Here is a 17,028-nt window from a genome sequence, read left to right as displayed (position 1 = left end):
CTCAGCCTTCCATCCTTCCAAGGTGGGTAAAATGAGGATCCAGATTGTTGGGGGCAATAAGCTGACTCTGTAAACTCCTTAGAGAGGGCTGTAAAGCACTATAAAGTTGTACATAAGTCTAAGTGCTATTGCTAGTGCACTTAGTGAGTTCACAACAAGGGAAGATGTTTAAAAGAAAACTGTTTGGCTTTCCTGGGCTAGTGTTGTGCACATTAAGGAAGACAGAAGCCTTAACATTGAATTTTACAGAAAACCAACACACAGTGATCAGTATTTGCATTTTAATTCTTACCACCCACTGGAACACAAAATGGGAATGCTCAGAACTCTGCACCACTGGGCTGAAAGTTTGCCTGCCATTCCTGGTGGGAATCTTTCCATTCCCAGTACTAACACAACCAACTAATCTCCAGTATTTGAAGGGCTGCCACAAAGAAGAGGTCAACCTATTTTCCAAAGCACTAGAAGGCAAGTCAAGAAACACGGATAGAAATTAATCAAGGAACAAAGCAACCTAAAATGAAAGAGAAACTTCCTAACAGTGAGAACAATTAACCAGTGGAAAAACTTGCCTCCAGAAGTTGTGGGTGCTCCATCACTGGAGGCTTTTAAGAAGAGACTGGAGAGCCGCTCATCTGAAATGGTATAGGATGCTTGAGCAGGGGGTTGGACTAGAAGAGCTCCAAGGTCCATTCCAAATCTGTTACTCTGTTATTCTAATTATAACTGAGTAATTCAGTTAACAGTTGAGAGCTTATTATTTGGAGTCATTAGCCCAAGGCAGTGGTGAAATGCAATTTTTTTTGCTACCGGTTCTGTGGGCGTGGCTTGGTGGGCATTGCTTGATGGGGGGGTCATGTGACTGGGTGGGAGTGGCCAACTTTTTTTAAACTTTTTAAAGCATTTTTTACTACCTATTTGCTCAAACTGGTAGTAAAAAAAATGGTTTAAAAAGTAAAAAAAAAAAGGTTCTGACGATCACAGCTGCGCGATTGTCCAAAGCTTTTTTTTTTTTACCTTTTTCAGGCATTTTTTTAATTACCTATTCTCCTGAACCTGTAGTAAAGAAATGCTTTAAAAAAGTAAAAAAAAAAAAAGTTCCGACGACCCCATGGCACAGCTGTGATTGTCGGAACCTTTTTTTTTTTAACTTTTTAAAGCAATTTTTTTACTAATGGTTCACCCAAACCAGAGCAAACCGATAGCATTTCACCCCTGGCCCAAGGCCCTATATTTATAAAAATCAACCTAAATACGTAAAAGGGTCCATTAAATTTACAGACTCTCAATTCAAGTGTCTGTATTTGCATGTATTTGCATGTCCAAGATCCTCAAGGAAGGAAAGATGGCAGGGATTCCTACAAAGTGTTTCTCAAAATAATGGCATCTTGGGTTGATGGTAAAACAAAATCAATTTTTGGTTTGGCTACTTTTGCCCATTGCCACTAAAGTCTCGTGTGGATTATGCAGTCTTTTTAATAATGTGAGCTTGTCCCAAGCGTTACAAAACACTGAAATATTGAACCCATAACCACAGACCTGTGGTCATAGTGACCACAGCAGTTTTCCAAAATATTCGTAACACCCCTATTTTTAGAAATGGACCATTCCAGTTGTGAATAGCTTTTGTTTTCCCACTAATAAAAGTGTATGCAGCATTGTGCTTGCGTCAGTTATTTGGTGTTTACAAATCTTTGTTAATGTATTTTTAAAAAATAATGTCGGGGCCAAGTTTTCCATCAAAAACAGTGTGATTTGGTGATCCAAACTTCAAAGAAACTGTTCTAAAATGGTACGGAGAAGCAGAGAATGATCTGAGTGAAGGGCCTCTGGTGGCTCAGCAGACTAAGTCTGTCTGTTATTAACACAGCTGCTTGCAATTACTGCAAGTTCAAGTAAAGAAAGATGCTTTAGGAAACAGGGCCTCTGGTGGCTCACCAGGCTAATGCAGCCTGTTATTAACACACAGCTGCCTGCAGTTACAATTACTGCAAGTTCAAGTCCCACCAGGCCCAAGGTTGACTCAGTCTTCCATCCTTTATAAGGTAGGTAAAATGAGGACCCAGATTGTTGGGGGCAATTAAGTTGACTTTGTATATAATATATAAATGGATGAAGACTATTGCTTAATACATTGTAAGCCGCCCTGAGTCTTCGGAGAAGGGCGGGATATAAATTCAAATAAAAAAAAATTGTGATGAAAATTTCATAATGGACAATGAGGAACCCACCACTGCCACCATTTCTGACATCAGTGATGATGAAGCTCCCAATGACATTGATGACCAGGTACAATGTACATCATGCAATAATTTATATGGCAAGAACAAATTCAAATGGTCTTCTGCACTTTATGCCAGTTATGGAGAACCAGTAGCGGAAATTTTGAGTAGTTCAGAGAACTGGTAAATATCATCTCTGACTGGTCCCACCCCATCTATTCTCTACCTCCTGAGACCCAGCTGATCAGGAGCAAATGGGGATTTTGCAGTAACCTTCCCCTGGGGGTGGGGAGGGAATGGAGATTTTACAGTATCCTTCCCCTGCCATGCCCACCAAGCCACACCCACAGAATGGGTAGTAAAAGAATTTGAGTACCACTGATCCATTACTTCTTGTCCTGTCTTCAGGTGCTTTGGAAAACAGATTGACCCCCTCTTCTTTGTGGCAGCCCTTCAGTGTCACCCCTAGTCCGTCTTTTCATTAAGCTAGACATACCCAATTTAACCAACTCATCAAACTATCTTCCTACTACAGTATATAATATTCAGTCTTCAGTGGGAAAATGCTACATAATGATAAGCATAGAAACAAGGAAGGGAAATGAAGTGGCCTCCTTGGAGTCCACAGAAAATAAGTGGTTGGGGATATTTTGTTTTATTTTAATAGTTTGTTTATTACAGCCATCCAACTCCAGCAATATGACTCTGGGAAACGTACAGTAGTGTTCTTCTTCTTGAAAACAAAAACTATAATTACATAATAAAATGACATAAATATAACAAAGGAACCGATGAAAGACATCTTGGGATATATTGACCATCATTTGTGTTGTAAATGTTGTACCTTGATGAAGGTATTTTTTTTTATGTACACTGACAGCATATGCACCAAGACAAATTCCTTGTGTGTCTAATCACACTTGGCCAATAAAAAAATTCTATTCTATTCTATTCTATTCTATTCTATTCTATTCTATTCTATTCTATTCTATTCTATTCTATTCTAAACTGATAATCTTTTGAATGATAAAGATAAACTACAATCCAGTTTGCTAATCTGATAAGTAAATACCAGTAAATAAAATGTCAACTGTAATGAGACCACACACTACTAACAATAACAATAACTACTACAATAATAATAATGTTGATCTGACATATGGGTATATCTTCTATCACATGCCAATAAAATGGCCAGCTTCATTTGAATAGAAGATAATTAGTTAACAGTTTTATTAATTGACACTTTCTTATTTATTTATTTATTTATTAACATAATGTACTTATTCAATCACACTATGCTTCTTGGTATAAAAAGGTCTTAAAAATGGAATATTATAATTACCTGATAAAAAAATAATAATCATAATCCTAATCTAAACTCTAACCTATTGTAAAAAATTTCCATCCTTATTGTCACAATGCAAAACCACAAAGATTTTTCCATTAAATGTGACATCACATCTTATTCTGGTAGCAGGCAGCTTGGTTCCTCTCTTGTGGATCTCACAGGCTAGTACACTCTTTTGGGGTAAGAAAATAACAAATATAACTGTTAATGTTATTTTCTTCTTAGGTGCTTCCTGCTGTTCAGTTCAGGCCTCACTACAATGATATAGCATTTAGGGTAAAAGATGCAGAGCAATAAACCAGCACTGGAGGCCAAGATGGAAAAAATCTCCACGGCCACCATGTACTTGCCCTTTGTGCTTAAATAAGTCGGAACAAAGGACACCCAGACACTGCAGAAGACCAACATGCTGAAGGTGATAAACCTGGCTTCATTGAAACTGTCAGGCAGATTCCTGGCCAGGAAGGCCACCGTGAAACTGATGATAGCCAAGAAGCCCAGAAAGCCCAAGGCAATGTAAAACATGGTGACAGATCCTACATTACACTCCAGGATAATTTCTTTCATCATAGAGTGCATGTCAACATCTGGAAAGGGTGGTGCACTTACCAACCACCAACTATAAATCAAGGCTTGAGTAAAACAACAGGAAATAAGAATGCAGTTGGCCATGTGTTTCCTAGACCACATTCTCATCCTACCTCCTGGTGTGGAGGCCATGAAAGCGAGGTCCACAATGATGGTCTTGGCCAAAATAGAAGAAACAGCTATTGAGAAGATGATGCCAAAAGCTGTTTGTCTAATGAGGCACAGTAGCTTCGTGGGTTGTCCAATGAAAAGCAAAATGCTAAGGAATAAAAGCAAGAGGGAAATGAGGAGAACATAGCTGAGATTCCGGTTATTGGCTTTGACAATGGGAGTCTCCCTGTGCTTAATGAAGAGATGAAGCACCAAAGCTGTGAGAAAACAAAACAAAAGGGCAAGAACAGTGAGTGTAACTCCCAAAGGTTCTTCAAATGAGAGGAAGCTGACATTTTTTGGAAGACAGAGATTCTGGTCTTTGTTGGGATACTGATCTTCTGGACATGGAAAACAGTCATCCAAGTCTATTAAAACAAATAAAGAAATGTCCTATTTAATATATTAGAGTTGCATGTATAAAATAATTAAAAAGCAGGGAAAAGCATATTTTAAAAAGTCTAAAAGGATTTTCAAAGGAGAGGTTGGAGCATTAAATAACTTTAAAGGTAAAGGTTCCCCTCACACATATATGCTAGTCGTTCCCTCCCATTTGACTCTAGGGGGTGGTGCTCATCTCTATTTCAAATCTGAAGAGCCAGTGCTATCTGAAGACATCTCCATGGACATGTGGTTGGCATAACTAAATGCCAAAGGCACACAGAACTCTGTTACCTTCCCACCAAAGGTGGTCCCTATTTTTCTACTTGCATTTTTTAATGTGTTTCGAACTGCTTGGTTGGCAGAAGCTGGGACAAGTAACGGGAGCTTACCCTTTTATGTGGCACTAGGGATTCAAACCACTGAACTGCTGACCTTCCAATTGACAAGCTCAGCATCTTAGCCACTGAGCCACTGCGTAAAGATAACTTTAGGGGAAGATAAAATTTAATACACAACGGATTAAATTTAACACAGTATACAGTACTCAGGTATGACAACCTAAATGCTCACATTAAAACTAGCTAATGTCACAGGTTATCATCTGATGTATTTTAAGTGCTGCTGTGCAGAACCTGGCAATTTTATTTGTTGTAGCAGGGTTAGTATCTAAATTCGGCATGGAGGCATAGATATTTATGCAACAATGGTGCAAATAAGGCTCCTCCGGATGTCTCTATAGTACAAGCACTGAAGAAATACTGTTGTACTTATGGGACCGCCTACTGCCACCAGTAGTGTCACACCGACCAGTGCGCTCTCACAGAGAGGGACTCCTTCAGATACCATCAGCCAAACAATGTCGGCTGGCGACCTCCATGGGGAGGGCCTTCTCTGTGGGGGCTTCCACCCTCTGGAATGAGCTGCCTCCAGGGCTTTGTCAACTCCCCGACCTCCGGACCTTCCGCCGCGAGCTGAAGACATTGCTGTTTCAATGTGCAGGACTAGCTTGAACATAGTTTTAAATTGGGGTTTTAAATTGGGGGTTTTAAATGGGGTTTTAATTGTATTTAAAAAAATTTAGGCCATTCATCGAATTAGTTTTTTATACTGTTTTTAATTTGTATTATATGCATTTGTTTTTATTGGCTGTGAACCGCCCTGACTCCTTCAGGAGAAGGGTGGTATACAAATATAATTAATTAATTAATAAATAAATAAATAAATAAATAAATAAATAAATAAATAAATAAATAAATAAATAAATAAATAAATAAATGTCAAGCAGAAGCTCTGTGGAACTGGTTGGGTAATGTTTGCAAGGGGAATAACTTCATATTACTTTTTGGTTGAGATTATTGTACTTGTATCTTTTTCTGTAGGGGGAAGGTAGGGTACCATCAAGCTCCTACTTTCCTTTCTCTTACTCTTTACATGAGATATCTTCCCCTCTGGGCATTGATGGCAATTGTGGCAGCAAAATGGTTTCCCTTCAATCTTTGTCCTACTATATCCAGACTTGCAATGTTCATTACACATAGAAAGAGGTAGCACCTGTCAGGAAACACAAGAGGAGAATGTTTTATCATTCCTAAAACAGATAGAATGTAAATAGATATTACAAGTATCTATTTCCAGGATATATCCAGTATATTATTACGAACAATTTAATTGATGGTGATCTGGAATACTACTATTTAATCAAAGAATTTCAAAAGGGGATGAGCATAGGTGAGGGAACACATCAGGGGTGGGATTCACATACTGTAGCCTTGCACTAGAAATGTGAGCACGCATGTGTGCCGTGTCACAAAACATGGCAATTTGCTTACACGCGCCATCCACGCATGCATGCGGTATCAAACAACATGGCAATTTGCGTGCATGCACTGTCCACCCATGGGCATGGCATCAAAAACACAGAGATACAGGATGGGATTATGGCCAGGCAGGTGGGCAGGGTGGGACCACAGGACCACCCGCAGGTTGTCACTACTGGTTCGCTCAAATCAGTCCAAACCGGCTGAATACCACCTCTGGAACACATCACATTTGCCAGAAAAAGCCTTAAGGAAACTAAATGTTCTCCACAAAGAGATTCCCAAAACTTTGCCCTTAGACCCAAAACTTTACCCTTAGACTGTCTACTTTAGACCTCACCCCATTCTTTAAGGGCATGCATCTGTGTGCCTACCATCCCCGTCCTAATGTTTCCTTTTATTCATATCCATTTCATGTGGATATGACAAGACAGACACAGACTTCAGAGGATAATTAGAACTGCAGAAAAAAACACTTGCTACCAACCTGCCTTCCATTGAGGACCTGTATACTGCATGAATCAAAAAGAGGGCTATGAAAATATTTACAGATCCCTCACATCCTGGACATAAACTGTTTCAACTCCTACTCTCAAAACAACGCTACAGAGCACTGCACACCAGAACAACTAGACACAAGAACAGTTTTTCCCCGAAGGTCATCACTCTGCTAAACAAATAATTCCATCAACACTTTCAAACTATTCACTAAGTTGCACTACTATTAATCTTCTCATCGTCCCATCATCCATCTCCTTCTACTTATGACTCTATGACTGTAACTTTGTTCCTTGTACCTTACAATTTATATTGATATTGTTTCCTGATTGCTTATTTGTACCCTATGACTATCATTAAGTGTTGTACCTTAGAATTGTTGATGAATGTGTCTTTTCTTTTATGTACACTGAGAGCATATACACCAAGACAAATTCCTTGTGTGTCCAATCACACTTGGCCAATAAAAAATTCTATTCTATTCTATTCTATTCTATTCTATTCTATTCTATTCTATTCTATTCTATTCTATTCTATTCTATTCTATTCTATTCTATCTATGATTTTATAATTATGTTTATACTTATATCTGTTATCTAATACATACTCGATGACATAAATAAAATAAAATTCAGCAAATTGCACAGAGCTGTGATTCCTCCCCACCCCATTCAAATCAGTATTTCAGCAGAATCTTGGGCAAAGTTAAGTAGGCTGCAGGCAGATTGTGTAATTTAGAAATTAAATCAAGAACATGTAAAAATAATTTTAAAATGGTAGAATGGAAAGAAATAGGAAATACGGGGAAACAACTGACATATCTTAGTATGGGTTTACCTGGTTGAAAGCCTTGGGCCATTGGATTTCATCTTCAGAAATAGTGAATACTTTGTCAGGGACATTCGGTGGTGCCGTTCTTCCAACTTTGACTCTAACAAAGGACTGATTTGGAAATGTGATCCAATTGATAATATCAAATCCTGCTATTAGTTCCCCCCTGAAATTAAAGGAAAGCATTTCGCCGACACTGTTGTTAAATGAAACACTTCTCAAGTAGTGGTGAAGCTAGAGGTAGGAGGAAAAGGGCATCAAATTATTCTCAGCATCATATTATTTGAACACAGTAACAATCCAATCAAATTCTGTTTGTCAAACAAATAGTCTGGTGAATGGATTTGTCCCCAATATTTGGAATAGCAGACTTTCCAGTTTTCCTTTTGGAGATTCTATTGCTCTTGACATTAGGAAATTTCAAAATTCATTGCAGTGCTGGTAATAATGGAACATATCAGAATATTTCTATTCTATGTTTCTTGATTTTAGTGAATTAAATTTACTAATCTGGCTAGGGAGATACCCATTGAATCCTTAAAGTATTTTTCCATTGTTTTGTAAAAGAAATTTCTTTACAATAAATTAATTGTGACATAGAAGGCGAACAGTGGTGGGTTTCCAATATTCTTATCACTGGTTCGCTGCACACATGCACGCTCACTTCACACTCTTGTGCGCCTTCTGCACATGTACCTGGCCACTTGCACATGCACTTTGTTCGTGCGGGTGACTTCAGCGCTTGTGCCCGGCCTCAAAAACATTGCTAAATAGGATGGCATTACACTGGGGCAGGTGGGTGGGACCACTCGCAGTCGCCGCTACCAGTTCATCTGAACCAGTACGAACCGGCTGAAGCCCAATTAGATTCACATCAAATTGATCACAGTCTTTTCCATCCAGTTACGTCGCAATAAATATTTCACAAATCAAATGAAAGGCATTAAAATCTAATTCATATCCCACTATTGTCTCAAGAAACCGACACTGTGTTTACGAGGATCGTCCTGTATTTACTGATCTCAGGAAACTACCTGCCAGCTTGGTTGATTGAGAAGCTGCTGTCTCTGCTTATCTCGTCTGGCTCCTTTCTTCTCTGTAGATGAGAACATAGCGTGCAAAGCCTCTGCCAATACATGGACAGCGTTATAGATGCTGTAGCTGTGACTGGTCATGCTCATTTCAAAAATTGACCCAAGAAGTTGACCCAAGTTCTCTTTTCCAGTGCAGATGTCTTCATTCATTGTTTCTTCAGGAATTCTGGAGGAAGAACACTGAAATGCCTCTTTCCAGAAATCTCTGAAAAAAAGATCTTCTTTTTGAGATGTGAATATTGTGTGCTGAAGGAATTCGTGGAATCCCAACACTTCCTCACTGTGGACTGCGAAAGAGAGTGCACCATGCAGGAAGTCAATGGGCCAGCTTCGTTGAAAAGACAACGATGTGAAATCCATCTGGGCTACAAAAATCCATACTTTGGTTTTCATTGGGATCTCCTCAAATTCAGACATATGAAGCATTACTCTTATAACTGCCATTGTTTGTATTTCCCCATGCACAACTACCACATTAGAAGTCGCTCCCATAATGATTCTAGAAGTTTTCTCTCCATCTGAAACCATTTTAGTGATTTCGGTTGAAAACTTGAGTTGTGGGAATTTTTCTATGAAGTCAAAGCAGATACCTTCATGGATAAACTTGGGTAGCTCATTTTCTATGAATCTCTCCCCATTCTCACCCTCAATGAACATCACTCCAATCCACTTCCACTGGAAATAAAACAGTAGCTGTATAATCCCCTTGTATTGCTGGTGGACATCTGGAAATATCTGGCGAAGGAAAACTCTTTGGGATATGTCATTCATCACTGGCGAAGACCCATATGCCAACTAAAAAATATAGCAAACAATTAAAAAGGAAAAATCTCTGAGGTATTTTTCTAAATACAATAAGTTGGAATACTTTCAGCATTTCAAAATTGCTAGGCATAGACCAAAGCATTAACTATTTTTCAGTATAAACATTGTTTTTCTGTCTAGGTATCATTCAAATTCCATAATAATTCTAGTTCAGCGTACCCCCAATTCACAAAAAAAAAATGGGGGTTTGACATGGATTTACCTTCTCCAAAATGAATTGAAGAAAATTTTCAACCACAACAATACACGAGTACACAATAGATACAAACTTAAGGCAAACCGCACCAAACTCAATTGCAGAAAATATAACTTCAGCAACAGAGTAGTCAATGCCTGGAATTCACTACCTGACTCTGGTTTCATCCCAAAACCCCCAAAATTTAACCTTAGACTGGCTATTGTTGACCTCACCCCATTCCTAAGAGGTCTGTAAGGGGCATGCATAAGCGCAGCAGCGTGCCTACCATCCCTGTCCTAATGTTTCCTTGAATTATATTCATTTTATGTATTCAATTCATGCTTATACTTATATATATTATTTAATAAGTATTCGACAAAATAAATAAATAAATAAATAAATAAATAATAAACTACTCAAAATTTCCACTACTGGTTCTCCAGAACTGGTCAGAACCTATTAAAACCCACCTCTCTATCTATCTATCTATCTATCTGTCTGTCTGTCTGTCTGTCTGTCTGTCTGTCTGTCTGTCTATCTATCTATACTTATATATATTATCTAATATGTACTCGACAAATAAATAAATAAAAAATAGATGATCAGTAATAGAAACACCATGTAATCTCTTACTTATCATTAAGTATAAAACTAACATAGTTAAATATAGTTTTTAACATAGTTAAAGAAGCTTTGGAATTCTCCACCACTCATGGGAGAGAATTGTATGCTGATGAAAAATTTGAATTAACTTTTAAAGTGATCTCTATATAATCATGTATATATTCTGAAGATTGTACTGTCCAGTTTAGGCCCTTTGTAAATTAACGTATCACTGAAACTGCAGTGAAATAAACCAACAAAATTCAGATTCACTACTTCTGGGCTGCATAAACAGAGGGATAGAATCAACATCATGTGAAGTGTTAATACCACTTTATAATGCCTTGGTAAAGCCACACTTGGAATATTGTATTCAGTTTTGGTCGCCACGATGTAAAAAAGATGTTGAGACTCTAGAAAAAGTGCAGAGAAGAGCAATAAAGATGATAAGGGGACTAGAGGCTAAAACATATAAAGAACGGTTGCAAGAACTGGGTATGTCTAGTTTAATGAAAAGAAGGACTAGGGGAGACATGATAGCAGTGTTCCAATATCTCAGGGGTTGCCACAAAGAAGAGGGAGTCAAGCTATTCTCCAAAGCACCTGAGGGTAGGACAAGAGGCAATGGGTGGAAACTAATCAAGGAGAGAAGCAACTTAGAACTAAGGAGAAATTTCCTGACTATTAGAACAATTAATCAGTGGAACAACTTTCCTGCAGAAATTGTGAATGCTCCAACACCGGAAATTTTTAAGAAGTTGTTGGATAACCATTTGTCTGAAGTGGTGTAGAGTTTCCTGCCTGGGCAGGGGGTTGGACTAGAAGACCTCCAAGGTCCCTTCCAACTCCGTTGTTGTTGTTGTTGTTGTTGTTGTTGTTGTTGTTGTTGTTAAGCAGTATCAATCACCTATCTTTGGACAGGACCTGCATGCTCCTCTGATTTCTGGAAGGCACAGGGAGTATTGCCAGTAATTTCTACTCTGTACTTCTTTGGAATTTTGATTACTGCAACATACTGTACTTAGCGCTTACCCTTGAAGTGTATTTGGAAACTACAATTGATCCAGAATGAAGCAGGGCAAACAATTCTGGAAGCTTCCAGGGTACATGTAACACCACTTGTGTAATTGTTAAGCTTTTGTAATTTTAATTGGTTCTTAGATTTATATTGGTTTTTTACAACTTTATTTACGATTACATTGTAAGATGCCCAAAGTCACCCCAAACAGCAATATGTAAATTTAATAAACAAATGAATAAAATAATAAAATAAAATTGTATAGGTTTCCTTAAATTTTTTTTACAATTGTTTAAAGGTTTGGAGTGTAAAGTCTCCAAGGCATCACACACTCAATTTGCTCTTCAATGTAAGTTACGTGAATAGGAAATGGCAGTTCTGCGGTATATGAAATATGGATTACTTAGCTCTTTGTCATATATCTATTGCTAAGGAGAACCATGACTCATTAAATGATTATTTTGACTCATAAGCCAATAACAGCAATAAAAAGAGAGCTTTTCCTGAATAGGATTTGGTCAGGGGTGATCTACTTACCTTCTCTACCGGTTCAGAAGTGCACACACCATGCACAAGAGCATCATGTGAGCACATGGACCCTCTGCACATGCGCCAACCCTTTTGCACATGCACGGAGGGTAAAAAACAGGTTAAAACCAGGAAGTAATGACTACTAGGTGTGTGGGCGGAGCCTTGTGTCACCATTGCTACCGGTTCTCCAAACCACCCGCCACCATCGCTACCAGTTCGGCCAAACCAGTCTGAACCGGTAGCATTTCACTCCTGGATTTGGTGTTGAAAAAACACCTGCTCCTTTTAGGTCCATCCTACTTCCTTAAAGACATCAAGACAATGTCTTGATGAAGAGTATAGCTTGCTTAACTGTATTGAATTAGGGCAACTCACCTGTGGAATCTTATAGATGCACAAGATGGTTGCCATGAAGAGACACACATCAGCATTAGGTCCTCCAATAACCACTGCTAAATTAGCCTGCACATCACACTTGTAGTTGGGGATAAACTTGCCTTGTGTAGAAAGAAGTTCCAGGGAGACACGGAAAGTCCAGTTTGGATGGAAATTGCTGTTCAATACATGGAATCCCAGTGTGACATTGTGTAAAATCCTTGGACTTTTATTAATTGTCTCTATAGCAAATTGCAAGGCTAGAATATGCTGGTAGTTCTGAGTTATTACTCTGCAATGAGAAGATTGCCTTATTAATAATTAGATCTTGCACTCTACACAAAAAAACTATCTCACCATGGAACATACTTTGAAACCTTAAATATAAACATTTAATAACAATGCAAGAGGGAAGGGATCTAAAATATTTATTTATTTAAACCACCTAGAAGATTTGAATGGTTGTAACCATTAATAGAATAACAGAATAACAGAATTGGAAGGGATCTTGGAGGCCTTCTACTTCAACCCCTTCTCTGGCAGGAAACCTTACACCATTTCAGACAAATGGTTGTCCAATCTCTCCTTAAGAATCTCTAGTGTTGGAGCACCCACAACTTCTGGAAGCAAGTCATTCCAATGGTTAATTGTTCTCACTGTCAGGAAATTTCTTCTTAGTTCTAGGTAGCTTCTTTCCTTGGTTAGTTTCCATCCATAGCTTCTTGTCTTGACTTCAGGTCCTTTGCATAAGGTTGACTCCCTCCTCTTTTTGGCAACCTCTCAAATACTGAAATACTGCTATCATGTCATCCCTAGTCCTTCGTTTTTTTAGACAAGCCAAACCCAAATCCGCAACTGTCTTAGTCTCCAGGTCTCCCAAACCTCAGTACTGTTCAATTAGAATTGATATCATCCTTACATTGGGCTTATAATAAGAGACAATAATATAATGATGCCATAATGTCATGTTAGGAAAGAGGTGAGTGGAAATTGTAACTGTGTTGTTTGTAACTCCTACAAAGAAGATAGGAACTTGCTTCATTAGATCTTTCTATTTTTTTCTTCTTTTTTTCCTAAATCCTTGCAAAATCTTCTATTAATAAAAAGTATTTATTAAAAAAAAAGAATTGGGGACTTTCCAGGAGATGTAACATAGGCTTACATGATATTGTCAAACACATCAAAAGAAGGATTTCTTTCAAAAGTTATTGGAGTAGAAAATACGTAGATTTGAGAGAGAATGCCGCCGATAATAAAGTCACCAGGATGGTAATGCTTGTGAAGAATAGAAAGAGGGAGGCTTATAGGGCATTTCCCAGGAAGACTGTTATAGGCTCTTTCAAGCACCAGAACCACTAGTATTGATAACACACACAGCACCATCTTGAATGAAGACCTTACTTTCCTGTCACATATTCCTATTTTGTTGAGTGAGTTACATTGAATCAACAGGTATTCAATGTCTGGTCTTAATAATAAATATAATCAAACAGTTCAAATATCCATCTCTTCGTAGCTCGGAATGTTTATTCATAGCAAGTAGTAATCTTGATTCAGTGTTTTGCTCTCAATTATTTGGATTCACCTCTGGACCCCTCCATCGCCTAAACAGGCAGTTAGCAAGACTCCCAAGGAATCTCCACCCTAAGCAAGGGACAACTGTGGTGGTAGAGTAAATTTATCCACTTTTGTAAAGTAATTCCTTCTCCCTTTTGATTGAGTATGCAGCATTACATCATTCTTGACTCCTAGGCATCGCAGAGATACTTCCCTTGAGAGATGGGTGATCAGCCTGTGATAGATCCCACAAAATGTTTTCTGAACAGGTGTTTAAATCTTAATTGTAATTCTTAATTATAAAATTTAAAAATTGCATACTTTATTTTTTATTATTTTACTTATTAATACATTTCCGTTAATAACTATCTGAATATTCCAAATAGAGCAGCACATGATTTTCACGCTGGAAACGTGAGTGAAGGGGTAAATGTAAAATAAAATCTTCCAGTATTTAAAACAATAGATTTGGGGGGGAAAATGATAATAAAATTATTTTAAAAAACACGGCAAACTTTTGGAGGCTCTCTTTATAGCAGTTGCTGCCTCATTGCCATCTTGGCTCCTCCTGTCCCCCTCGATATACTGCAATTTTACCCTATTAAGTGCTCAAAATCTTTTCCCCAAAAGTGGAAGTCAAAGACTTGGCAAAATTATTGGCAAAATATTCAAGAACCAATATTTTTGGAAACGTGGGAAAAAAATTGGGTTAGAAATGTTAAATTTACGCAAGCACAGAACTTGAGGGAAAATTTTTATAAAATGTTTTATAGGTGGCACTTAGACCCTAAGAAATTATCATGTATGTATCCAGATATACAAGCGAAATGTTGGAGATGTAATTGTGATGATGCTACATATTTTCATATTTGTATATGCTACATATTTTCATAATCTTGTAAGAAGATTAAGGCTTTTTGGATAAGGATCTGGTGGATTATACAAAATGTTTTGAAAAAGAAGATAAAGTTCCTACCGCAATTTTTCTTATTGGGAATTATTATGGACTGTACAATAATTGAGACTAAGTTGACTTTAAATTTAATAACAGCAGCAAGACTACTGATAGAACAATACTGGAAGAAAAAAGAGTTACCTACAATAGAAGAATGGATATTGAAAGTTGCTAATTTGGCTGAGATGGCTAAAATCTCAGCCTTTTTGAAAGACACTACACAAGAAAAATATCTAACTGAATGGAAAAAATGGATTGAATATACGCAAAATAGATATCAGATTAAGAGATATCAGATTGCTTTTGAATGATTAGGATGTATTTATCTTTGATTTGTAGGGGGGAAGTTAGGATTTGAGAAGAAGGGGAGGATTATAATTTGTGTTAGGGAAAATTTAGCGAATGATTGTTTTTTCTTTTGAACTATACCTGTGTTTGTTCTGGGAAGTTGGGGGTGGGGGAGGGAGGAGGGTGGTTTTGGAGGGAGGGGGGAGGGGATGGAGTGGGGGGAGGGGGGAAAAAGGGGGGTGAAAATTTTTGTAAAATCTTTTTCAATAAAAAAAATATATTGAAGAGATTTGAGACACCTTCATCAGGAGAAAATGCCCCTCTGCCTGTTTCAAAGCTGATGGGAATGTCACTTTTCCCCAAAAGTTATTTTCCATTTTCAGATCCAGCTATATAGAATATACCCAGTTCCTCCAAAGGGCTAGAACTCAATCTGCAATGCTCCAAAGAATTTAAGGTCATATTTTTTTTAAAAAAAAAACTTCCTTGGTCACTATCCATGCCTCTTTGCCCTATTGGTAAGTGTAATAGAATACATAGAAACAATTGTATATATTAAGGAACTCACAGAAAGCTTGATTTATTTAGTCTTCTCCTTCTCCTAAGACAGGGGTGTCAAACTCAATGCCCAGGGGCTGGATCCGATTCATGGGATACTTAGATCTGGCCCATGGGGCCGCCCTGAAAACAGCGAAGGACTAGCCCGGGGTGCCTCTGCCAGTGAAAATGGAGCTAGGGAGGGCCACATGCAGCCCTCCTGAGCTCTGTTTTCAGTGGCAGAGGGTTATAGGAGGTGATGGCAATGGAGATTTTGCAGTATCCTTCTCCTGCCACATCCACCAAGCCATGCACACCCACCAAGCCAAGCCCACAGATCTGGTAGTAAAACAATTTAGATTTCACCACTGCCCTACTCTAAGATGTCTTGGTCACATTGAACAAACCCGCTAGATAAGAGATGGACACATGGAGAACAACTGATCCAGCCAAATCTATGTCTGTCTCAGGACTCAAATTGACTAAGCATTTTTTTTTTGCCAGAACTGAACTGTTTTCTATTTGTTTCAATTCTCCTATTCCTCTAAACAGAAGAATGATTTTGTGCTTTGAATAATCAGACCAATCAACAGAACCATCACATTGTTCCTTTGAGAACAAACAAAAACAATATGTCTCACCGTTGTTCTCCATTGCATTGTTGTAGAAAACTTACGTCTTAAAGTGAGGAGACAAGATCACGAAGGATTTGAGAAACAAGAATTAATTTATTATTTGCGCAAATAGGACACAGACCCCCACTCGGGTGGAAAACAAAGATCTGAGCATCGAGCATGGCTTAAACATAGTCTTTTATACTTTTTGGTTACAGACATTGCCATAAGAAAAAAGAAGAAGTTATCCTAATTGGTTGAAATAAACAAAAGCCCATATATGGTCTACTCTTACCATACACCTTCTGGATACATGTGTTACTCTCAATGCCTCCTCCTCTTTGCCACATAGTTACAAGAACAGTTTTTAGAAATATTTCTGCACTTTCCCAAGAGCTTGCAACACCATATACCTGCCCAATGGTATAGGTCTGCTTTCTAAGTGACACGTTGACTTTTATACAAGTTGGTAATATCTGATCTTGGGGTTATCTACATTGGGGTTTCTCTTTTAGCATGATAGAACTGAATGAATGATAGAATTAATTCAGGGAACTGAAATTATGTTTAATTTGTTCATTTTTCCATAGATGCACTGGCCAAGTATAACAG

General features: G+C 38.0%; 1 protein-coding gene across 1 annotated transcript; it reads right to left on the bottom strand.

Moving 5' to 3' along the window:
- Positions 1–3,783: 3,783 nt before the first annotated feature.
- On the bottom strand, positions 3,784–16,731 carry LOC131197956 (vomeronasal type-2 receptor 26-like). The gene is made up of 6 exons (XM_058182462.1): positions 16,712–16,731; positions 12,466–12,643; positions 8,876–9,730; positions 7,848–8,075; positions 6,120–6,246; positions 3,784–4,529 (listed from the first exon to the last, which is right to left on the bottom strand). The coding sequence occupies exons 1-6, from the start codon at positions 16,729–16,731 to the stop codon at positions 3,784–3,786; spliced, it is 2,154 nt and encodes a 717-aa protein (XP_058038445.1).
- Positions 16,732–17,028: the final 297 nt, after the last annotated feature.

This window comes from Ahaetulla prasina, chromosome 4 (genome assembly GCF_028640845.1).
Source record: "Ahaetulla prasina isolate Xishuangbanna chromosome 4, ASM2864084v1, whole genome shotgun sequence".
Taxonomy (NCBI): Eukaryota; Metazoa; Chordata; class Lepidosauria; order Squamata; family Colubridae; genus Ahaetulla; species Ahaetulla prasina.
This window is presented reverse-complemented; position numbering and strand designations above follow the sequence as displayed.